Source organism: Parasteatoda tepidariorum, chromosome X2 (genome assembly GCF_043381705.1).
Source record: "Parasteatoda tepidariorum isolate YZ-2023 chromosome X2, CAS_Ptep_4.0, whole genome shotgun sequence".
In the NCBI taxonomy this organism is placed as follows: domain Eukaryota; kingdom Metazoa; phylum Arthropoda; class Arachnida; order Araneae; family Theridiidae; genus Parasteatoda; species Parasteatoda tepidariorum.
Window position 1 is genome coordinate 10,320,665 of NC_092215.1, and position 25,014 is coordinate 10,345,678.

The 25,014-nt window shown below is 30.5% G+C and overlaps 1 protein-coding gene across 1 annotated transcript in view; it reads right to left on the bottom strand.

Annotated features, from left to right (window-relative positions):
- Nucleotides 1-533: 533 nt before the first annotated feature.
- LOC107445780 (mitochondrial sodium/calcium exchanger protein) overlaps nucleotides 534-25,014 on the bottom strand; it is a gene marked incomplete in the record, with an annotated part of 50,311 nt that continues 25,830 nt past the window's right edge. The window contains 8 exon segments of the mRNA XM_043042174.2: nucleotides 534-1,045; nucleotides 2,936-3,000; nucleotides 5,179-5,259; nucleotides 5,336-5,411; nucleotides 9,631-9,830; nucleotides 12,929-13,061; nucleotides 14,810-14,979; nucleotides 17,569-17,703. Coding sequence (XP_042898108.1) covers nucleotides 866-1,045; nucleotides 2,936-3,000; nucleotides 5,179-5,259; nucleotides 5,336-5,411; nucleotides 9,631-9,830; nucleotides 12,929-13,061; nucleotides 14,810-14,979; nucleotides 17,569-17,703 — 1,040 coding nt within the window.

Consider the following 25,014-nt stretch of genomic DNA (forward strand, 5'->3'; position numbering starts at 1 on the left):
TCAGACGACTTAAACAGAAACTGCGGCAGTGCAAGCTGTGCGTGGAGTTCGAATTGACCAGTCATCGCTGGTATTCGAACCTGGTCACCTCATTGGAAGGGGAACGTACTTAATTTAGGTTTTTTNTTTTTTTTTTTTTTTTTTTTTTTTTTTTTTTTTTTTTTTTTTTTTTTTTTTTTTTTTTTACGATTGCAGATTTCTTTATCTTATGATCCATGCAATCTATAAGCCAAGTTTCATCGACATCCGCCGACTAGAACGAACTCGTGTTGATCTAAATCATTGATTTTTTAATTATGACCATCCTGTATATGAAAGTTAATTTTTGTGATAGATTAGATGACACTGGATATGATATACATAATTATGCAAATTATGTACTATAATTTTGCACTTTTAAAAAACGAAAATGTGGGCGTTTGTGTAGATTGTTTATGCTAGGAATATTTATTAAAAATTATTGGGCAGTAAAAGATTTCACAAATGTATAACAAATTTTCCGAGGTATTGTTGATGCTAATTAAGAAATGTTCTTTCTTCAGAATTTTTTTTTCTTTATTTATAATAAGTTTGTGTACACACATAGAAAAATATACATAAAAGATGTTAATAACAAGAAAATGTTTTACAACTATATATTTGTAGATTTTGGTTATCACATTTACTTCACATATTAGCTTTATTGTCAATTAAAACCCGTTTGTTAAGAGTTTAATGACACAGCCTTGATGTTATCTATAAAGTACTCAGCATCAAAACTAGTTTGTTCCATTTCTAATCATTTTTCTAAATTCTTATTCACTTTGCTTTTTCAAACCCACTTTCTGTTAGCTAAAGCTTTATTTTGTAAGTTCATTAGCATTATTCAAATGATTCCTGTTTCTAAAATAATAGCAATAGCTAAGAAAGCGAAATACATACATATTAATATTATACCAAAACATCGTTTAGCTTGGAATCGAAGAGCTGTGATAGTCACAATCGTTGAGAGTAGGATGATTGTTAGAGTACTATACAAAAGGGTCGTTAATCTCTCGTATTTCAGCTAAAATTAAAAAAAAAATAGTATCAGAATAATACGAAACAATGGAAAAAATTTATACAAAATATACCTAATAAATTGTTAAAAATCTCTCGGTTGTCCTAAGCTAGGCTGACAATTTTTTAAAATTGATTGCATGTTAAAAAAGCAATTTTTGCTGCTAATTCATGTGAAAGAGCGTAAATTTTTCTTTTTAGAGTTCCTACGATAAATTTTTTTGGGGGTTTCTTTTAAAATTTATGCATTATTTTAAAATTCATAAGAGTTTTCTGTAATTTATGAATTTTAACAAGTCGATTTACAAATTCAAAAATTTAATATCACTACATATATTAAGTGTAAGGCTGCCATGTTTTGAGTATTATCCCTTATTAGCGTTGTGGATGGCGTTTTTTGCACTAAGGTGAGCTACAACCTCTTTAATGCCTATATTTCCGGGTTACGCTTTCCGGTGTATTTTAAAACCATTTCGCTCACAACGTGATCATTGTGTTTTGAGACTCTTGTGCAGTATTTCTTGTATACATGTCTTTGTAATCTGATTTATTTTTTTGTTTAAAAAGAGAATCGTCATTTGAAGAACTATCTTTTCAGGACATAAAAATCGTCATTTGAAAAAAAAGAATCGTTATAAAATACTTTTTATTTTGTCAACAATATACCTGGGTGGCGCTGTTGGTTTGTCGTCGGCCTTCTGAGCCCAAGTCTGCGGGTTCAATCCCCGGCCCAGACACCGGATTTTCGGGATGCAGAAAATCCTCAGCTGCCATGTCGTATGATTATGCGACATGTAAAAGATCCCTGGAGTGCCTTATTGGCTCTTGGCATTTCCGGCAAAATTAAATTCCTAGTGCACTTTAGCATCCAAATAGAGTCTCGGTGCTGCTATTTAGTGTGGCAGAAACTAGACGTCCAGATTAACATGGTCAACGGTATCTCATCCATTGTGGTGGTCCTGAAAGAGTGGATACCACTTCTGGAGAACGCACTAGGTCTGCTCATCGGGAAGACTGATTGTGCAGCGCATAGGAAATATACCAACTTGAAAATTTAAACCTAAATGATAATTTGTGAAATGAGCTTAATCTCGCAGCTCGGACAATATGCTAAAACTAATGTATCAAGATGCACGACTTGCAACAAGGACAGTAATTTTTTCTTCAATGCCCACCTTTTAGAATGACCCACCTGGTCATCTAAGAAGAGATTTGTTGGCCACTCTTTCAGGGGCACCATATTAGATGGGCCGTTTGTTATTTTTTGTATAGTATCATAGCATGCTTGCGGAGTCTTTTGAATTCATTTGTTGTTTGTTCCGTTGAAATTGAAAGAATGTGTTATATTGTAAAAACTACAAGTGTAATATTGGATGGTGCGCTTTTTCAAGCTTAGGCGTAAAAATCAATCGAATTTAACCCGGAAGTCTTACAACAAATTTCAAACCCGTGCGCCATCCAAATAGAGTCTCGGTGCTGCTTCACGATTAATCATCCATATAAACTATGGATGGTAGACCGTGTAAAGCTAAGTGCAGATGGCGCTAGTGGTTAAAATTAGTCGTAAGACTTACGACGAAACAAACAACAAATTAATTCGCAAGACTCCGCAAGCTTGCTATGATGCTAACCAAAAAATAACAAACGGTGCTATTTTACACAAACTTAGAATATTAAACTTGCTTTTATATCGCCTCGTAAGCATAAAATAAACGGAAGCATACACTGTAAGTTTTCTACATTTCTTCCGGTTTGAGGAAGCTTGTTATTGTTTACATTCAGTCGTAGCTGTTGTTAGGATGTTTATACTGGGCAACTAAAACTGTGCGTAACTTTTAATAAGTTTTTGATTAAAAATAGATAAAATATACTGTAAAAATGATTTGATATGACATACCTGTAGTGGTTGTCCACCTCTGATTATCATAATTGTGTAAGGTATTCCTATACCTAAGAGTAAATCTTTGAAATAGTTAAGGAATGTTTTTTTTTTTAAACAATATACTTTTATGTGCTGTAGTTATTTATTTCATGCTTGATGAATTTTCAATTATTAAGCTATTCAAATTTTTAAAACTTTTCTTCATGAGTAACAGTACATAGGTACGATCAAATGTATACTGTTTTGATTTCAAGTTGGTTAAATGGTCAATAATATTCAAAATGTATATTGAGGGAGGTGATTGCAAACTACCCTGTATTGCAACTTTTTCTTGCATATTTTATCAGTATTCAGTTACATACAAATCAAATAATCTGTTCACTTAATTAAGTAAAGAATTCAAAATATTAAAGCAATCAAAACTAATAATAATACATCCTTTGGAAAAACGCGCTTAGCAGCAGTGAGTCCAAAAGGAAATAAACAAATGAGACAATGAAAAAAATTGGAAAATTTGACAACCAAAGCTGACCTCTTCAGGGGGTACCAGCCTCGGCTGTCATAAAAGCAAAACCTTTTCTATCGAGAAAGCAAGACAAATGTCTAAAATTGCTTTCTCTATAACCCAAAGGTTTTGCCAAAGTCCAGGAAAGAATAGAATGCATAAAATACAATAAAACACAGAAGAATAATCCGAGGCAGGTACCCCCTGAAGAAGTCAACTTTGGTTGTCATATTTTCCAATTTTTTTCATTGTCTCATCTGTTCACTTAATGCATTATCGTAAAAACTTTTTAAAAGCGTCAGTATTAGCGTTAGTTATAAGCTCTTTAAAAAAAATGTTTCGAAAAGTGTATGCGATGGCATATTTTTGTTTATAAAACGAAAAAAATCTACCTGAAAGTTAAAAGACTATATATGTTCAGTTGCAGAAACTTCTGTATTGACTTTGCAAAATCATGGAAAATTTTTAAAATATATCTGCAGATCGTGAAGTAAAAGTTTTGCATTCAAGTGTTTCATTTTATAGCTTTTAAAGTTTAATGCATCAGAGATAGAGAAATAATTGTACTACGAAAAAAAGTACTTAAAATTAGTTCAATGAAGATTTTAATTTATTTATTGACAAAAGAATGATTGTTATAACTAATTTTAAAAAAAAGAAATAATCTGTAACAGAAATATTTAAATGAAAATTATTCAATTAAATTAATGTTGATTTGTTTGAATAAGTTATTAAATTTTTTAAGAAAAAACATTATTTTTAACTAGTGATATTTAAAAAAAATTGTATTAACCACCGATGACGTAAAAAACGGCATAGAACTTCGATCTTTTTCTCGCCCACGCTTTCATTTAAGCTTTTCAGTGATGTTTAAGTGTTTATTCAGATCTAGGTTAACAGATGGCGTTAGTTATCCATATTTCTGCAGATTATACAAGCATGTTTTGCAGCATTTTAAGCGCTCGCGTTTCAAAATTAATCATACTAAACTTCATTTCTAATAAGAGTTTTGCATGTTTGCTTGCGTTAGTATATACGTTTTGCCTAGTACATTTTACTTTGCATTTTATGAAATAAATAATAAGTTAACCTAGATTAATTTTCAAAATTTTCCTTCAACTTGATTATTCTTCAATTTCAATTTTCCAATAACCTTTTTTTAAGATCTAATTCTATATTTGTAAAAAATAAAAATAAAAAATTTGCGAAATTTTTGTTGTATACTTTAATTCTAAAATATATGTAGATTTTAAAGATGCTATAAAAAATAATAAATTTTTGAATTTTTTTTTAAATAAAAATACGCAGTGAGAGTCGGTTAAAAGTTTTTGTCCGATTGAAGAAAAGGACCTTGGTCAATTGTTAAAAATGACATATGTTTTTTAATTTAAGGTTAAAATTACTTTTTTTCATTTGCATTCTACAAAAACTGATACGTGCATCTAAATTCGTGTAAGTTTGATTTTTTGAACCTCAATTTTACCGTTTCGTTTTTATTCGATATAAATAGGTATTTTTTACTTCTTACACTTTTAGTATACTTTTCAGGGAAAAATTATTTATTTTAGAATTCGTCGAGACATTTTTATTCTTTTTATTTATTTATTTATTTTGAACTTCAACATTTCTGGAGCATTTGAGGCTTAATAGTGTAACATTCATTGCAATATTAAATACTTCAAATAAAACCAGCTGTAATTTTTCACTTTTTTTATTTTTTTATTAACGGTTTCCGATGATGATTAAAGGATACTTAAAAGTGGTCCACCATAGCAAGCAGATATTCCCATTCTAGGATAACCTTGCCTTGCGACTGAAAGATTTGAAATGAAATCTGCAAAAATAAAAGATATTTTTAGTTGTTTAAATAAATAATAAAATTAGCCAAAATTTAGTGAAATATTTGTTACCTCCAATGCTATTTCCCCATGCTAAGACTGTAAGGCCAAGGATTGTATCACTTAGTTTAAAAATTACTCCCACAGTCTGAAATAAAATAAAATTTATTGTTTGAAATATCATTAAGATATCATGTTAAATTATAAACCATTCAGTTAGAACTAAATAAATTAAGCTTTTCTAGTCCTTTACGGTGAAGCTTTATACCTAACAGAAACATACTTTGGTATAACGAAACCTTTTACATATTTTTCCTCGTAGTTGTCCCCAGCATTGATACATTCCCAGAAAGCATGCAACCTGCATGCAATCTTGTGTCAGAATTATCTTTTTATTGTATCGAAAATGTTTGTACTAAAAACATTTTTTCGATAAAGCAAAAATATTGCAGTTTCAAACTTTTCATCCTAAAAGGATGAAAAATTATTTTTTAAAGCTTTTTTGAAAAGTATTGTCACTTAGATAAAATGGTCACTTAGGTCCATAATGACGTTTTAGTTGACGTCACACTAGCGATAGGATCAAATTGAACTGTCTATTAAAATTTCCTGACAAGGTGGATTTTAGCTGAGCATACAAGACATTGCGAAAAGAAACCTTATATTTACCTAGATTTAAGATTATTCTCACCTTGAGACTAGCTTTATTGAAAGATTTTTCACCCTTGAAAACCCTAAGTCAACCTCGATTTAAGGTTTTTATATAGAAGAGTGGTCATTTGTGGTCAAAANTTTGGATTAGGGTAATGTGCGTAGAATAGAGCAAATTGCCACAGATCTCGTTTTAAGGTTAGAAGGTTTACACGGAAAACCACATTAAAAGCATTTTTAGGTTTACATTAAAAGGTTTTTGCTGAGTGAAAATAAAACTTATTTTGCTATCTGGGATTAGTTCTACTGTAAAAATCCAATTATTTAATTATTATATTAATCTAATTATTGCCCATCATGATCTTTAAAGCTCGTTTCTTGTTATATGGTTGAAGGGCTTTTGGAAATTGATTTCAGTGGAATAACAAAAGCACCAATCCTAAACTTTTAGAACAATTATTTTTAATAAATATACTTGTTTTTTGAACGGTAAAATTTTTTGAATTGTTGTACTTTTGAATCGTTTCAGAAAAAGAAAGATATTTTATAAATTAAAAATTTGATAAAAAATAAGGTTGACATGAACTTCATTTCAAACTTAGGAAATTTCTATGGTGCAAATACTTAATAATTAAAGATCAAGAAGGAAGAACGGTTTAAGTCCATTTTTGACAAAACTGACGATTGGATTGCCATTTGTTGCATTCTGAGGATTATTCAGTTATGACAAAACATTGACGAGGAAAATTGGTTCTTCCTGTGAATTATTGCACCGTGCAGGGGAAAAACAGTTCCTGTCACTCGTAAAGAAGAGGAACAAAGAAAAGGACAGTGAGGAAGATGGCGGGAATACTCGTAAAGAAGTATTTATTGTAGTGGAATTTTGAGGAAAAAACGGTTCTTGTCCAACCTGATTCTCAAATTTAAATTTTTTTTTCAACATTAAAAATAATAAATTTTATTTTGAAAATCTCAAATACTGAAAATCGTTTTTTTCTCACCATTAGCTTATATGGTCATAAACCATTTTCCCACTTTTGTCTTCAATTACTTTCTCAGAAATAACGGAATTTTAAATAAACAAGTTATTTAAGGGCATATTTATAATTGAAATCAAATAATGGACATTAATTATCGAAAAATTTCAAATAAAATCTTCAGAGATCAAACCGTGAGCAACTATGAAGGAAATTTGGCACAAAATATAAATTAAAACTTATCATATCGGCAAAATAATCGTGATCTTTCGATGATGAAGTGATCGTGTCGGTGATGAACCTTAAATAATGTGATCTGTCAGTGAAGCGATTGTAGACGATATATGAACATTGTCCTATCTCACAGCACTTTCTCCGATCTTGTCTTTGTGGTTCGGAATCCACTCTAATGTAATATTTCTGGTGATTAAGAGTATGTAAAGAGTATGTAATCGACTGGTTAAGGAGCATGGTGCAAAGCCAGGGTGATTAATTCAGCTATCTGATTTGAATCGTGACTACATTTTGCGCATACTCCAGTATTAGGCTGGGATAGCCCGGTTGGTAGGGCACTGGGCCCATGTCCAAGAGTTCGTGTTTTCGATCCCGCTGGCCGAAGACTCCCCGTGTAGTAAATGGTGAGTGATGCACGTTTAATCTGTTGAGTCGCAAAGTCCTCCATGTTTCCATAACAAATCAAGACCTCCGGGGGTACTGATCCAGGAGTTATCTTGTCTTCTGGATTGGTTCAAAATTACAAGGCTACGGAGTTGAACATTAGTAGTCGTAAACCCAAAATTGGGTCGGCTGTTCAACGACGGATAAAATAAAAAAAATAAAAAAATACTCCAGTATTGTCTTTGGATCATCTTTAAGAATTAATAGTAAACCAAAAACAATAGCTAATTGGCGCGGTTTTTGTACGAAACTAACAATAGGGCCTCCCTGGCCAAGCATATCGCAATTCGTCAAACGCTCTGAATTTCCCACAGTAATCCTAGATCTATTTTTCTGCTATCTCTTCTTCTATTTGACAAAGGTTCTTCTATTTGACCATTCTTTGTATATAGCATACTATCGGGCATATGCATAGATCATGGTGGCATTAGTATATGGATCATCAAATAGTATGGTATGGATAACATAATACGGATAAATAAATAAACATACGCAAGGTCGTATTTAAGGAGATAGAGAGGGACCAGAATAATATAGTGATTACTAATTAGTTTTTTCATTTTTTTTAAAGAAAATTGCAGAGAATTTCTTTATAACTATATTAAAACTAAAATTTTGAAAGTTGGGTATTCAAAATTTCTAAAAATAGGAAAATAAGGCTTTTTATGGTTTGAGGACCCGTAATAAATTTTGTCCCAGAGCCCGTTAAAACTTTGTTCAGCTTTGAATATGTTAACAACTAAACCACATCACAATATTATCGAACTTCATTTTTCCTTTATTTAATTTTAAAACTATTTATCGGCAGAGTTGCAATGGATGAAAAAGCCCGATTTTTTTCAGGGGAATAAACCGGGCTTTTTTGGGAAAATTGTGAAAAATATTTTATTTCTTTTTATTCCCCTGGAGTTAAAATTTAAATCAATGCATTAAATTTTTTCCGCAAAATACCAGAATCCTTTTGCAAGGAGTATTATGGGTAATAATTTAAATTTACTTTTTGCTTGATCTATGATTGTATATTTTGAGAAATAAAATTGTTTTATGTCATTTTTTTTATTACCTCACATAAGCAACTTTATAAAAATATGAATATTTTTTAGTAATCATAATATATATTTAGCTGATATTTTTTGAAAAATGTCGAAGTTGTAATTATATTCAGTAATTTTTTAAATATTAAATTTAAAACTGATTTAGTAAAGCTATGCAAGATTTAATAAGTTAAGCGTTTGAAAAAAATACGTTGTCGATCGACTGTTGTAATTGAATTGAAGTATATGATGTACTGAAATGAAAATGTTGCCCTTTTTTAGATTGTAGTTGTTATAAAGCTTTCATTAGGAAATGGTACAGCCTTGTTTTCCTTCACAATTTCCAATATTTTCCGAAACTCTTGATTTTTTCCCGTTTTTCTAAAACTATTTGTCATATACATTTTGCAAGGACTAGCATTAACACTAAACATACCATAAACGGTCAAATGACAGTTAAAGAACTTTTGCATCGATAATGATCATTTTATCATTTTTGCACATTTGCATGACTTTTTCTAACAATTATATACAATTAATATTCTATGATTCTTTTTTATTTTGTTTGTATAAGGTAATCAGATCAGAAATTACGATGTAAAGCGTGTTCAACGTATTGCATTCAATTAGTTGCACATTTTTGCAAAGACTGTTGCGTAGTTAGTTCAAGCAGAATGACTGTGAATTCAAATTTCAAGAAAGCACCTAAAAATTTAAGATAGCATATTTGCGTAAGAAAAAAAAACAAAAAAGAAAAAAAAAACTAATTGTTTTTGTAAGTAGCTTATACATTATTTTGGAAGCTTTACTTCGTTTCGAACTGTTAGTTTTTACCCAGAAAAATGTCGAAACAATCAAGAAAGCACAAGTTGTTAGAAGAAATAATATTAATTATAAGAATAATTATACGAATTATCGAAATAATAATATTTAGAAGAAATATGTTTGTAGAATAAAGTCCGGTCATTTGACAGGCTATGGTAAAAATAGGTATATATATANAAATGCTCAATTTGGATAAAATTACCTTTAATAATGAAACAATTTCTGATGCTAGAAGGTATACCCAAACGACAGATGCGACGAATCCAATGAATCCAAACATAGAATGATAAATTGGCTGAGAATCATTGGACGATGTGAAAAAAACAACAAACGCAACTATTACAGAAGCAATCAAAATGACACCCCACAGAGGCATAGTATTCCACAACATCACATTGTATTCTAAAAAGAAACAACTTTTATTAATTAGTACATAAAGACTTTTTTAATTAATTTTATTTCACTTTCTGTATCAGCAAAGAAATATTTATTAGTTAACTTATTAGAAAAGTAAACTCATTATTATGAAAATGTTAATGAAATGTAAACACTTCATTGGTTTCTTAAATTATGAAGGTATCTCGAGTGCTCAAAAATAAGCACCCATTCTCAAGGCTCACCAGACGTAAATGAAGAAAGCAATTCAAATTTAAAAAAGAAAACGCAAAGATATCAAAAGGGGAAAAAATTAGAAATACCGCGGTAGACGGGAAGCAAATCAGGTCAAGCTACATTTCCAATGGCGTTTGCTTTGCCCAAAGTAGCCAAGGTTGCATTGACAAGGTATGTGATAAATGTGATTTTCAATAACGATACGACCTTTAATTTTGTAAACAGTCTTGAATATGAATTTATAACCAAAACGGAGCAGCAATTTCGTAGCATAATGAGAAACAAGTTCACTCTGCAAGAACTATTTTATATTTTATTTTATAACCGTCGTTGAACAGCAAACCCAATTTTATGGGTTTACGACTACTAATGTTCAACTCCGTAGTCTTGTAATTTTGAACCCAATCCAGAAGACAAGGGAACTTCTGGATCGAGTATTGAGAGAAATTTGCCTTCGTGGAGGGCTTTTCGATGGAGCTAACCAGCATTTGCGTTACATGGAGATGAAGACCACGAGAATCTCCCACGGTTAGCCTGACGGCAAGAGGACTCTGACCCATGATTCGTCTACGATGGAGGATATTTCACGTCCGCACTGTGGTCGGTGCAAGCCGGATGCGGAATTCGTATCGACTGGGATTCGACCGGTTCGCCACATTGGAAAGCGAACGCTTTATCTCTCGCGGCTCTGCAAGAACTATTATAGAATGGTTAAATCTATAGTTAGCAGGAAGTTAGAGGTGGAAGTTAAGTTTGGAATTAAAAGAAGAAGAATGAAGATTAAGAAGACGCCAAATTTTCTTTTACCAATGAAAGTAATTCAGGTAAACCATAACGTTTCTAAAATTTGTTTTACTAAAATCAAAATAGAATCAAATTACGGCAGGATTGGTTTGGATTACGCATTTTTATATTTTTCCAGCATTGAAACTTCACGGTTTACTCTAGATATATCTTTTTTCTAAACTTTATATTTTATAATACCGATGGGAGAAAAACAGAATTTCTCATGGAAAGTTTTCCCCGCAATATAGCGTCCTTTTAAAGTAATTCATGGAAGCTAAAGTTTGCAATGTAGAAATTTTCTGGTATTTAGGGTGATTCGAATCAACATGGGTAAAGAAGCGGTGTAAACCGATCACTGCTCTAGTGGTTACTGCACTGCAGTGTTTTCCAAACTTTTGACTTTTGTGTACCCTTTCTAAATTTTTCGTAACGCTGTGTACCACTAATAAAAAAAATGAATGTATTTTTACTGTGAAAAAATTGCACAATTGGTTAAAAAGCACAACTGGCTAACTCTGCAAAAAATAACCAATAGAAAATCATGGCTAGCTTTGTTTTTAAATAAAATTTTTTGAAATTTTCGTTTGTTGTAAGATATTTCGCATAAGAAAGCGTACCCCCACTAAACTACTCCCACACCTCTGGGGGGTACGCGTACCACACTTTGGGAAACGCTGCTGTACTGCACTACAGGCCAGTGGTTGTGGGTTCAAATCCCACCGTTGACATGGATGTAACTTTCTCTCTCTCTCTCTCTGTTCTATGTCCTTTCTTCTGTGTGAATGTAACCTGAACGGATATGAACGGGTTTGTGACTGTATGACGTGGGCGACGCTACTCCATCGCCGTGACTTAGCCGCAGGTGACCACTGGGTAACCCTAAGAGACTAGCAGTTCTGGCATTTCTGAGGCCTATGGGAAATAGAGCCAAGTGTCCACTATTAAAAAAAAGGAAAAAAAAAAAAAAAAAAACGGCGNTATTAAAAAAAAAAAAAAAAAAAAAAAAAGAAACGGCGTATCACGAAATAAAAAAAAAATCGTCTGGATGTTTAGTGTCTCACCAGGAGAATTTTAACAGTTATAGGCTTCCCTCAGTAAAATAACAGCTCGCCTCGAATGTTAAATTCAGATATGGATGGTGTTTTCAACACTAGGGGGCACTGCGAGCTCTTAACTGTCTATATTTTCGGGTCACCGTTTTTGGTGTTTTTTGGAACCTTTTTTATTCACAACGTGATCCTTGTATTTTGACACTCTCTTCAGTAGTATTTCTTGTATATGAATATTTGTTACCTGATTTATTATTTGTGTTTAAAGAAAAAGAATCATTATAAGAATCGTCATTTAAAGACGTATGAATCGTCATTTGAAAAAAAAAAAAAATCGTTGAAAAACACTTATTACTTTGTCAAATATATATGAGCTTCGAAATTTAATCCCAAATGATAATTTGTAAAAAGAACTTAATCTCGCTGCTCGAACAATATGCTAACTCTACGTAAGATGGTTGCGTTAAATTTTCAAAATACGAAATAAATTTTTAAAAATGCGATTTCTCAAGAACTATTCGACCGATTTTGCTCAAATGTTATATTTTGCCAATTAGAATTGCATTCTTTGAAATGATGTAAAAATTTTTATACCTTAAAATAATAAAAAAAAGTTCCTTTTAAAGTTATATTTTGCATGGAATTATCTTTGGAAAAACGAGTCTTATAATTTAGTGCAAAATCTTTTCAATTCGATTTAAAAGTTCTCGAGATATAGTGAAATACGCAAAAAGTAAAATTAATATTAAGGGGTTTAAACTTTGGACCACTCTAATGACTAAACTATAGGGACCATATACGTCGAAAAAAGGTGTGTTTATTCAAAGAAAGTAAGTTTTGTGTCTGATTTCGTAACTTAAAATATCGTCTGCACTAATTAATTAGGATATTTGCGATCATCCCTTCGAACCATTAAGATTGAGTCCTAGAACGTGAAGATCCTATCATAGATCAAAAGTTATTCAGGGTGATCCATTTATTTATTTATTATTATTTATTTTTTTTGCGCACTGTACATTTATGTATAGCTAATACTAAAATATATAAACTTACTACCAAGAGCAAATACTACAAACATAGGGGCAGTAAGACATTGAATTATACACAGAGGACGGCACCAATTATCTTTGTCATTTTCATAATCGACAACTGGAACTGTAATAATTAGAAGTCCACAAATGGGTGCCTGAAAAAAAATGGAATATATAAATTTTTACAAATTATGTGTTCTATATACTTAATTTAATTCTTTGAAAATGTAATCATTAACAGATAAAAATGATGAAATATATCGTCGTTGTGCTTTTCTTTAAAGATACAATTCAAAATGCGTGTTTAAGAAATTGGATATGGCTTGAAATGTAAGAAAGTGGCACAAAATGCGTTTTTTCAATATTAATCCCAAGTTTTAACAACAGAGAATTCATCTCTTTTTACAAACACTATATAAATACCAGTTGGCAACTATTTCGTGTTTAAATTATTGCTCTTTTGTTTGTGTTGAGATTTCGGCTGTCGGGAGTGTTGTAATGGTTTCAGTGGGGAACCGTATAAATATTGGGCCTTTTTTGCACATTTTAAAAAAACAAAGCATAGCATTTTGCATTGACTGAACTTTGTTTAAATTCTCTAAATTATATATAACCACTTTAATATAACATTTGTTTTATATTGCATGCTTTGATGCTCAATGAAGCGAGGTGTACTACTCCTCACGGAGCTTATACTTTTTACCCATTTTTTTTAAAAAATTAACAGCAATAAACAAATTAATAAGCAATAATAAAAGTAAGAAAGAAATACAACTAATAAGCATGAATAAAATGAAAATTTTACAGAAAACAGAAAATTACATTTCAAAAACAAAAACTGTAAAATTGACAAAATATCTGATTTTTCTAAAAACCTGTGGGGATTTGTAGTTCCCCTGCGTACCTCATTCACATAATTTCTGACTATCGGCATTATGTCTGCAATCTTCCAAAAATAGACAGAAAAAAACTATTTGTATGTTGAACTCAGCTCATGGGATTGAATTAAATGTTGAATTTAAGGGCAAAAAGTCAACAAAAAAAAGGATATGTTGGGTTAAACAAATGGTTTTAAAAGATTTCGGAATATAAAAGCATCAAATCACCAAAAAAAATTTTTAGATGCTGGCAACATATATATGTTGGCAAACATATTTCAAAATGCTGTCAACAAACAACAAGGAATGCAGATTTAGATTGCAAGGATTGTAAGAACTGATACGATGAAAAATTTTTAATTAAAAAAAAAGAAAACAATATAGTTTACAGGAAATAAATAGATTACAAGAACAAATAGATTACAAGATTATACTACATTTGAAATTTTTTCGTTAAGAACTAGTACTCGCGAATAGGCATGTATCGACTGAATCCCATTACTGAACAAAATTTTTGAGATTTAATATTAGGTTGGTCACAAAATATAGGCCAGTTTTTTAAACTTTTTAAAAGTTTAAAATGTGGGAACATTTCTCTCTCTCTTTCTCTTAGTTCTTTTACCGTTTGACGTAAAATTTCGTTTAATCGCTCTTAACTAGATGGCCAGAACAAAGTGTGTCTGTGAGATTTCCAATTTTAAATTCTTTGCATACCAATTACGAGCGGTTCTTTGAGTTCTGGTACCCACTCCATTCCATCCACAGCACAAATGTCACAAGCAGCTTTCGCATCCTTTGAACTCTAGTTAAAAGCATAAAGAGAGAGGTGAAAGCTTAACTTGAAATTCCATTTAATAACTTAAAAATTAACAAAACAAAAAAAAAGGCGAAATTTTCATAGAGTAAAACAGTCTCTTTCGAAAGAGTTTGCTAAAAACATTTTATGATTAACGAAATGTTAAATTTCATAAAACGGTAGGGACCTTAATTGCCAACACAATAAATAGAAATTTGAAGAGGTTTACCTTTATAACATCAACTATTTTGAAAGGCCAAGTTTTGTCAGGCCAGGCTAGAATGTCAATCGGACAAACTTGTAGTAGGAATTCTTTTAATGTTGTTTGTTCTCCATTTGAAGTTAAAAGACTTGAAAGACTAGTTTTGGATACCTGGGTATCAAATGGTGGTGGATATCCTACATAGTATATAGTTCTATATATTATGTTTTTATAAAATATTGAAACACATATTTAATAAATATTTAAAAAATAATTAATAAACTAAAATAAAAATAATGTAGATGAATTATCTAGCTGCGATGGCTCCGTGGTTAAAGCCACTGAGCTGTCATTGTTAAGGTTCTGGAGTTCAATCCTCAACGGTGGCATGAAGCCCACACAGCTTGTCTGGGAAGTAAAGTCTTCATTGTGCGTAATGCTGTTCACAATACAGTCATGCCAGGGGTCTCGAAATTGTGTTATACCCATGGAATAATTCGATTTTCGACCACGTTAGTTCGATTTTGTATCGAGTTTATCGTAAAGCTACGTGGTATTCAATTGCAATTCCGCAGTTATTCCTAAGGATTTCAAAACGATTTTTTTAAATTTCTATTTTTTAAACACGATATTATTGCAAAACACGGAATCAGGAATTCGAAAATTAGGGGGCAGTGTGGAGATTAAGAAAAATCGGAATTGTCTCCGATGGTTGTTGAATATACGGGCGGGAATGGGAGAAAAAAATTATGCTCAAGTTCAATTCTCAGACCGATTTATTTATACTTAAATATTGAATAATAAAAGAAATGCCAGATCGAAATTGAAAAGCGAAAAATAGAATCTCCACACAAAATTTTTTTTTCGCCAATGGCAACCGCAGTTCCCGAGCTGTGTATGTATATCACATCTAAGGAATCACTACTGAAGAAGATGGTAGAGAGTGCATCTTAACATCTTCGATTGCTGGACGCAGCAAATAGGAGTTAAATGGCGATAACTAGAAATACCTCCATGTTTCAGATAGTTTTGATATTTTCATACCTCCTTCCTCTCCAGTGATTCGTTATATTTCGATAGCGTTCTTTATTTCTCTCGCTTACATATTAATTTTTGACCCTAAGCATGCGTATGCATTTTTGATTTCATCTTGAAGACGAATTTAAAAAATATATACTTATAAAATATATTGTATATTATAAAGTATATTTAATTAAGGGTGATGGTAAGGGTGATGGTTCCTTTGTAGGTTTATGTTGGGCTTAGAGTTAAAAATGTGTTGATGAAAAAAATGTTTTTTTTTTATTTACTGAATTTTTTTTCCCAATTAAATGAATCTGAATGATTAGAAACATATCTATATATACTGCGTATACTTTTTTGATTTTATTTTGTTGAAGAATTTAAAAAATATATACATCAGGGGTAATGGTTATAGCTATATTTGCTCTTTGGTACTAAAATGTAAAGAAAATTTTTGTTCGGTAAGTAGGTTTATTAGGTTTATGTTGGGCTTAGAGTTAAAAATGTGTTGATGAAATTTTTTTTTTTTTTTTTTTTTTTTTTTTTTTTTTTTTNATTTTTTTTCCCAATTAAATGAATCTGAATGATTAGAAACATATCTATATATACTGCGTATACTTTTTTGATTTTATTTTGAAGAAGAATTTAAAAAATATATACATCAGGGGTAATGGTTATAGAACTATATTTGCTCTTTAGTACTATAATGCAAAGAAAATTTTTGTTCGGTAAGTAGGTTTATTAGGTTTATGTAGGGCTTAGAGTTAAAAATGTGTTGATGAAAAATATTTTTTTTTTATTTACTGAAATTTTTTATCAAATTAAATGAATCTGAATGACTGGAAGCATATTTATATATACAGCGTATACTTTTTTGATTACATTATGAAGAAGAATTTAAAAAATATATACATCAAGAGTAATGGTTACAGAACAATATTTGATCGTTTGTACTAAAAAAATTTGAAGAAAATTTTCGTTCGGTTATTTGGTTTATGTTGTGTTTACAGTTAAAAAAGTGTTGCTGAAAAATAGTTTTTTTTTATTCACTGAATTTTTTTTCAAATTAAATGAATTTGAAACATAGATATACAGCGTATACTTTTTTGATTTCATTTGAAGAAGAATTTAAAAAATTAAAAACAGTAAAGGCGATGGTTACAGAACAATATTTGCTTGTTCATACTAAAAAAATTTAAGAAAATTTTCGTTTGGTTAGTAGGTTTATGTTGCGCTTACAGTTAAAAAAGTGTTGCTGAAAAATTGATTTTTTTGTTTGTTATTCACTGAATTTTTTTTTAAAATTAAATGAATTTGAAACATATATATACAGTGTATACTTTTTATGATTTCCTTTTGAAGAAGAATTTAAAAAATTTAAAACATTGAAGGGGATGGTTACGGAACAATATTTGCTCGTTTATACTAAAAAAAAAAGAATGAAAGAAAATTTTTGTTCGATTATTTGGTTTTTGCTGCGCTTAGTGTTAAAAATGTGTTGATGAAAAATATCTTTTTTTATTCACTGAATTTTGTTTCTTAAATTAAATGACTCTGAATGACTAGAAACAATGTAAAAGATAGGAGAAAAATAAATAAATAAGAACTAAACAAAAAAAATGTTTTGTATATTTCCTTGAAATGTCAGAAAACAACAATAATATCTGAAGAATTACACTTTGTTATACACTTCATTTTTCTAATAAAAAAACTTTAAGTAGTTTTAGGATGAATTAAAAAAGAAATTGTTGAGAGATAATTACCATTGACAAAAGCTGGATTTGAATAGCTATCAACGGATTGTGTGATGGCTTTAATGACATGTTCATGATGTGAATGAGTGGATGAACGACGCTTTTTTGCCACTGCCACAGAAATACTCCCACGGAAACTGAATCCTAAAATATTATGCATAAACTCTTTTAATAAATCCTATGCTTTTACATTCAATTTTTATACATATTTTGTACTTACAGGAGGGCATTTGTAAATTGTTATATACTTTATATATTAACCTGAGAGCAGCATTTGGCACAGTTTTATTACTGCAATCAAACCCCGTTATAGTGACATGTTATTTAATGACATGTTCATGATGTGAATGAGTGGATGAACGATGCTTTTTTGCCACTGCCACAGAAATACTCCCACGGAAACTGAATCTTAAAATATTATACATAAACTCTTTTAATAAATCTTATGCTTTTACATTTAATTTTTATACATATTTTGTAGTTACAGGAGGGTATTTGTAAATTGTTATATACTTTATATATTAACCTGAGAGCAGCATTTGGCACAGTTTTATTACTGCAATCAAACCCCGTTATAGTGACATGTTATTTAATGACATGTTCATGATGTGAATGAGTGGATGAACGACGCTTTTTTGCCACTGCCACAGAAATACTCCCACGGAAACTGAATCCTAAAATATTATGCATAAACTCTTTTAATAAATCCTATGCTTTTACATTCAATTTTTATACATATTTTGTACTTACAGGAGGGTATTTGTAAATTGTTATATACTTTATATATTAACTTGAGAACAACATTTGGCACAATTTTATTACTACAGTCAAACCCCGTTATAGTGAACCCTCAAGGGACCGAAATTTCGGTTCATCATAACCGGGAGTTCACTATATTCGTACTGCAAACAATATTTACTAATTTTTTCGAACTGCTCCCTTTTATTACATATTATTAAAATAAATGACTAATAAAAAAATGATTAAAAATCAATATGTAGTAACAAAAAATGTGTTAACTTTTATTTTTCATTACTCTTCGGCTTGAGTACAAAAAATTTAGGGATGGCCTTTATTTAGGTATGGGAAACTGAGATGGAAGAAGTATGCTTATGGCTACATTCCACTAAATAGATGGTTTTAATAATCGGTATGTATTTTATGTAGAAATTTCAGAATTACCAAAATATGAAAAACAAAAAATCAGTCGATGACAGAAAAAAGTTCATAATAACCAATTTCCTCTCCTTTTGGTTCACTATATCCACAAAAAATAATATCATACGTGCATAGCAAAACACGGGAGTGAACATTTCGCATACTATATCCAGGGGTTCACTACAAACCATGGCGGGGTTGGACTGAATTTCATATTTGTATGCTTTTACAAAGCCTTTGTAAAAATATAATTCATTCTACTTTTGCTAGTCGGGATACTTAATTATCATGAACATTTGCTAGATTGAAGAAGCATTTTTATAATTTGAGTCTAGCCAATTTTTACTCATGATCAAATACACTGGAAAAATATTCTAGAATCTATAAAAATAGTTAAAAATCGAAAATTTGCAAAATCGAAATTTGGGATAAAATTGCAATAAAAAATTTCAATAAAAAATAATTTAAAATATTAATTAACTTAAATTTATATATTCCTTAATCGCACTTATGAGTTAACTTTCTTTTACGTTACAAATTTTTTAAATGCATCTTCTGCCATTATTTAAAACTAGAGCCTCAAGAATATAAAATAAGATATAATCCTCCCCTTAAAGTAGGATGCAAATTTAGGTCTCATCGTTGCGTGAGACCCCTCAGGAGAGAAGGGGTTGGTTCCAACCGTGACACTCCGAGTCGAGAGACTCGGTAAAAACCCCAGTGGCATTTACAAAACACCAAAAATTTCTACATATGACATGGTAACAGACATGGTGACGTTTTTCTTTACTATCATAACCTTTTTCAATTACAATTTTATGATTACACATTTTTAAATTTATAATCATTATTTGTATAACCTTTAGTATATTAACTACATTGCCATAGTCAGCTATAGAAATCATATGTGTGTGGAACACATTGAATACAAGTAATCGAAGATATCAATGTAAATATATATATATATATATACATTAATAAAATAAGGTTGTCGTACCAGCTCGCACCGGCCACGCACCTGACGTAAAAAATTCTCAGTGGTAGACGGAGCACGGGTTGGTATTAATTCTCTTGCCGTTGAGATTTTTNATTGCCTTTAAAAAGTATTTTTGGAGCATTGAGCATTACTGCCTAAATATTTGCTTTCACATGAATGACTCAAATGCTTTTTCCCCAATGAATATTAAATATTATCATTTTCCTGTTACTGACAGAGAATAATAAAACTTCGAAAATAATGCATACTCTTATTATGTGCACAATTTATTTTGATGGTATTATCAGGTCGGGACATGAATTTAACTCTAAAGCGAAGTATTTCTAAGAGAGTAGGTGCATGAATTTTTCCCGAAGTTTTAAAATTATGGCAATTTAGGAAATTTTTGAATGGTGGGCCAAATGTCTCTATTTTCATTCACATCTCATCGTATGCTAGTTCTTAAGTTGTAAAATACGAAAATGATCAGAAGAATGCTGGAATTTTTTTAAAAAAATTGTCGTTTGAAAACGATATGAATACCTGAAAATTGCTCCGTTAGACACCATCTTGAATTTACTGAGGAGTAGAGTGATCAACAGTTAAGAGGGGTTGGCTTCAATTGGCTTCGGAGATATATACAACTCAATTTAAAAATACTATATTTAAAATAATATTTAACAAATTATGTTAAAGTGCAATAACCCATTTCTTCTTTCAAAAAATATAATTCTATTTATTATTCTGCATGTTATCAGGGCCCTCTAAGCATTCGAACCTCGCCAAAGGCGATGAAATCGTAAATTCGGTGTGAAAAACTTTTTTGTTGGTGAAAGTATTGACGAATGATTTTTTTCAACAGAAAATTATATATATATATATATATATATATCCTTTTGTTTCAACCACGCTATTCTGAAGTACCCTAAACATTAAAAATATGAAATAATATATAAAAATGACCCTCAATGTCTATAAAACTGAAATAAGTGATACATAGTATCATAAACAATTAAATTATCAAATAATGACAAGTTTAATACTTCAGACATTCCAATAAATGCATTTATGTTTGAAGTTTCAGTCGTTTAACCATTATTTGACATTTAATCATATTTAGCAGTTGTTTGATCAGGTTCATGGCATTTCACATTGCGTAAGAATTATATGTTTCTTTAAAGCAGATTGCTTTTGAAAGCTCTTATTCTACTTCTTGACAATGAGGTCGAATTTTCCGAATAGCATCAGATACTTACGAAAGCAAATGTTTTCTGACATTGACACAATATATGTGGGAAAATTACGAAAGGTTTTGTGTTTTTAATTTTTACAGATAATGGGAGTGTTCGAGGGATTTTCGTATAGTTTTAGAAAAAGAAGAGAACAAAGTTTTATCACTCAGAAAACTTTGCTCATTATATTCCAAATCGATTATTGACTCTGCTTTAGTTAATCGTCCCATCAGTGAGCTTTTTACAGCTGGAAATGAGTTTTTTTTAGATAATGGACACAGAGCTCAAAATGCGTGTATAAAAAAATGGACACAGCTCAAAACGCATTTATAAAAAATGGACATAGCTCAAAATGCGTGTATAAAAAATGGACACAATTCAAAATGTGCCTTTTCAACATTAAACTCAAATTTAACAACTAAATGAGAAATTTCGAACTTACTTTACCGTACTTTTTTAAAATTTAAGCATAATCATTATGGGAAAAAGTCCGGATTTGTGTTAACTAAGTATATTTTTGATGTCACTTTTCAGGCATCTCTTCGTATTCAGAATTTTAAGCGATTTAAATTGGTTTATTAAAAAATCAACATTTGAACAGCGTCAAGTTAGTACCACTATTGTAGATTTATTGAACCTGTGATAAACTTTTAAAAATAATTGTTGACTTTTAATATATCAAAAAAGATTAATTTTAAAAAATGTAGCAAATGGATGAAATCATAATATGAATTTATTTAGGTTTATTATTGTTTCCTTTAAAAGAAAAAGAACAACTTTAGTAAGAAAAGTTTGAAAAATGAAATGGAGTGCTGTGTCGATTTTTTTAAACACACTTTTTGAGCTATGTCTTAAATAAAATGCTCATCGACGTAATACTCCAATAGTTAATATTGTTGTTGTTTCTTAAGACACTTAGACAAGTCAAGCACGCCATACATTAGCCTTTCTGAGTTAAGCCAGGAAGACGCGCCTTTCGTTTGATAAGAAAGCACCGGTTAGCTCAAAACCACCAGGATAGATGGTCGCGCCACTCATTCGTGAGGCCACTCCTGCAATTTTAACATAGATCTGAAGGGGACGGAAATTTTCTCCAGATCCCTGTACCCATGGTACTGCGCAGCGACCACATCTCGTATATCGCATCTGTCTTAGCGGATTTGAGGATCGAACACCCCGGGCCACTGGGCTGCCACGGCCCATACTTTATCATAACTCCATTAATAAAATGAGTTTTCTGGCAAAATGCAAAAATAATTTCATGCATTAAAATCTTCGTAAACGTAGTTTGTTTCGATTAAATAAAAAAAATAAAAATTACCTCATAATTGATTACCGGTTTTAAAGAATAAAGTTTATTTTCTCGGCATTAAAAACGCAACTAGAAATGAAACTATTTTGCTGATTTGTGTTTTTATTATGTGTTTGGTTCACTAATTAAATGTAATTCAAACCTCAAACACTTAATTTTACCTGATAAATTTAATACTTTACAGAGAAAAATGACCTCTAAATTTTACAGCTAAAAAATTAATGAGATCGTACGAACTTAATTTATATTAACTCGTAATTTAATTTATATTAACTCGAACGTATTTAACTCAAACGCATTTAACTCGAATGTAGAAAAATATCAGCTTGAATGTGGAAATACACTTAAACTTTTTTTGTGTGGTAGATAGGGACAGCATAAAAAAAGTATCACCTAGAGTCACGTCCACCTTCGTTTTAAATTCGTAGTCTTTGTTTTCAAGGAAATTACCTTCCTCTTCGCTTTCTTTTTGCCCTTACCTTTTTATCTAACTTCTTACCTTTTAATCTTTTACCTTATTCTATCTAAACGTAAAATAAAAATCTTAAAATTTATATATAAATAGAAAATATAATAAGTTTAAATTCAATTTACGCTTTGAAAAGAATTTTATCTTACTGGTCCAAGAATGTGAAAGCACCTTAAAAGATGTCAATTAATATTAGATTTAAAAATTAAAACGCACGAAACATTCTTTTTTACGAAATCACTTTATTTAGCGAACTTGTTACTTGTGCAGATCAGAAAATAAAAAAAGTAAACTTCTTTTACTTATTCCCTAAAACAAGCAAAACAGAGCTCGAAGCTAGTGTAATTTGCGATCAATGAATTTTTCCTTTGCTACTCAAGAGTTCCAACGCAATATGCTAATAGTAAATTTCATTTATTTACATAAAAACTTCAACAATTAAATTATGCGATTATAGAATTAGATACATATGTTATGTAATTGGCTGAAGCAATTTTTATGTAAAGTGATGAAATATATCAAAAATCGAAAAAACTAAATGGTCTATAAAACCTACTCTTTATTGATAACTTCGTCAATTACGTTCCAATTTGATTAAAATCTTCATACACAGCATAAAAAAATCGTACAAAAAATCATACAAATTATAATCGCACAAAAGAAGACAGTACAAAAACAGGTTCGATTACATACTGTCGAAGAGAGTACATATCCACTAACAGTTTGCTTGTGAAAATAAAAAAACAAAAAGAATTAACGACATATTTTGAATTTTTCCACCTCCTCTCAACCCTTTCGACAGTTAAGTTCGGTCGGGAGGATAAAGCCGAAATCCTAGCCATTCAAACAAGAAATAAAATTCGATTTTCAGTCATTGTATTTTAACAGTTCAAAATGATAATAAAGCTCTAAAACTGTTTTGGTAAAATATTTCTGTATGCACTTTTGACATTAAGTTGATTCTGAAATTTTTTCAATTTATATTTTTTGAGATGTTTTAAGCTCACAATACGGTACAAAAAATTTATGTGTAGAATTCTACTTTGAGGATAAAGAACAGTCATTGAAAGTGCTTCATTAAAAGATACGTTGTTAAGAACATTTCTTAACAAAAGAGAACAAAAAATTTCAATCTATTTATCTATACGTGCTATTTTTAAAGCTAAAATCTTCTCAATTCTTAACAGTTCTAAAAAAAGATACTTTTCTTTCTAGGGAGAAAAAAGTCCTATCCTATTTTGGCTATTTCATAATAATAGACAGCAGACTTATTCCGCTTATACAATTGCTTTTTTCATTTAGATTGAAATAAGAATGTTTAAAACATATTTTGAGGTCTTTTTCAAGCTATTGGTTTATAGAATACTTAATATTTTCACTTTGAATTCTGTTTCTTCCAGCTTTTCGAGAAAAATTAAACTTTCTTAGAGCTGTTATTTTTCCATATTAAAAGAAATGTTTGCGTCGAATCTAGATTTAGAGGGGAATAGAAAACTCCTTTTTTTTTTTATTAATTGCTTGGAGCGTTGTTTGCAAACTGCTGCTCTTTTTCCTCGCGGCGTCTTTAAAAAAGTGGCACACATAAAAGATATTTAAAAAAGTTATTATACAAGTTTAAAGAGGCAAATTTCGTGCTGTACATGCCGTTTTACTGAATTGTTTAATTATACGGATCGTTAAAGAACCTTGCGTTTCCCCCCACTTCCTTAAAAAAAAAATTAAAAAAAAAAAAAAAAATCGCGAAACTACAATTTTTTTTATTATTTTCAGAATGTCTCAAAAGGGGTCGAAAAATGGAGCTTTTGTCTCCCGGTGACCTTGAAAAGAACTTTACGCTCTTTCCTCTCAATTTCAATGTGGGTGGCAAGTTTCTAATAATTCAGGTTTCTAAGTAAAATATTTTTTAAAAATAATTGTTTAAACACGCCACTTGCAATATGCTATAATAGGCACTACTACAACTGCTAATCCTGAGCCTTGAAAAATTAATTAAAAACATTCTCAAAGCCGTTTTTTCAAGTTGTCCAATTATCCGGATCGGCTTTGGTACCGGTTGTTCCGGATAATCGGGCCCTCTACTTTATATTGCGTAGAAGAAAATAAGCTGATGAATGCGATAAAATACTTTTTAAAAAAAAATTCAATTAATTAAACTTTATTATAATTTTATTTACTTATAATGATTACATAAAAATGATAACTTATAATTTCTATTACGTAGAATATTTTTAAAGTGTACTTCTTCCCATTTTGGTCATAAAACAGAATACATTAGACTCAATAATTATATATATATATATATATATAT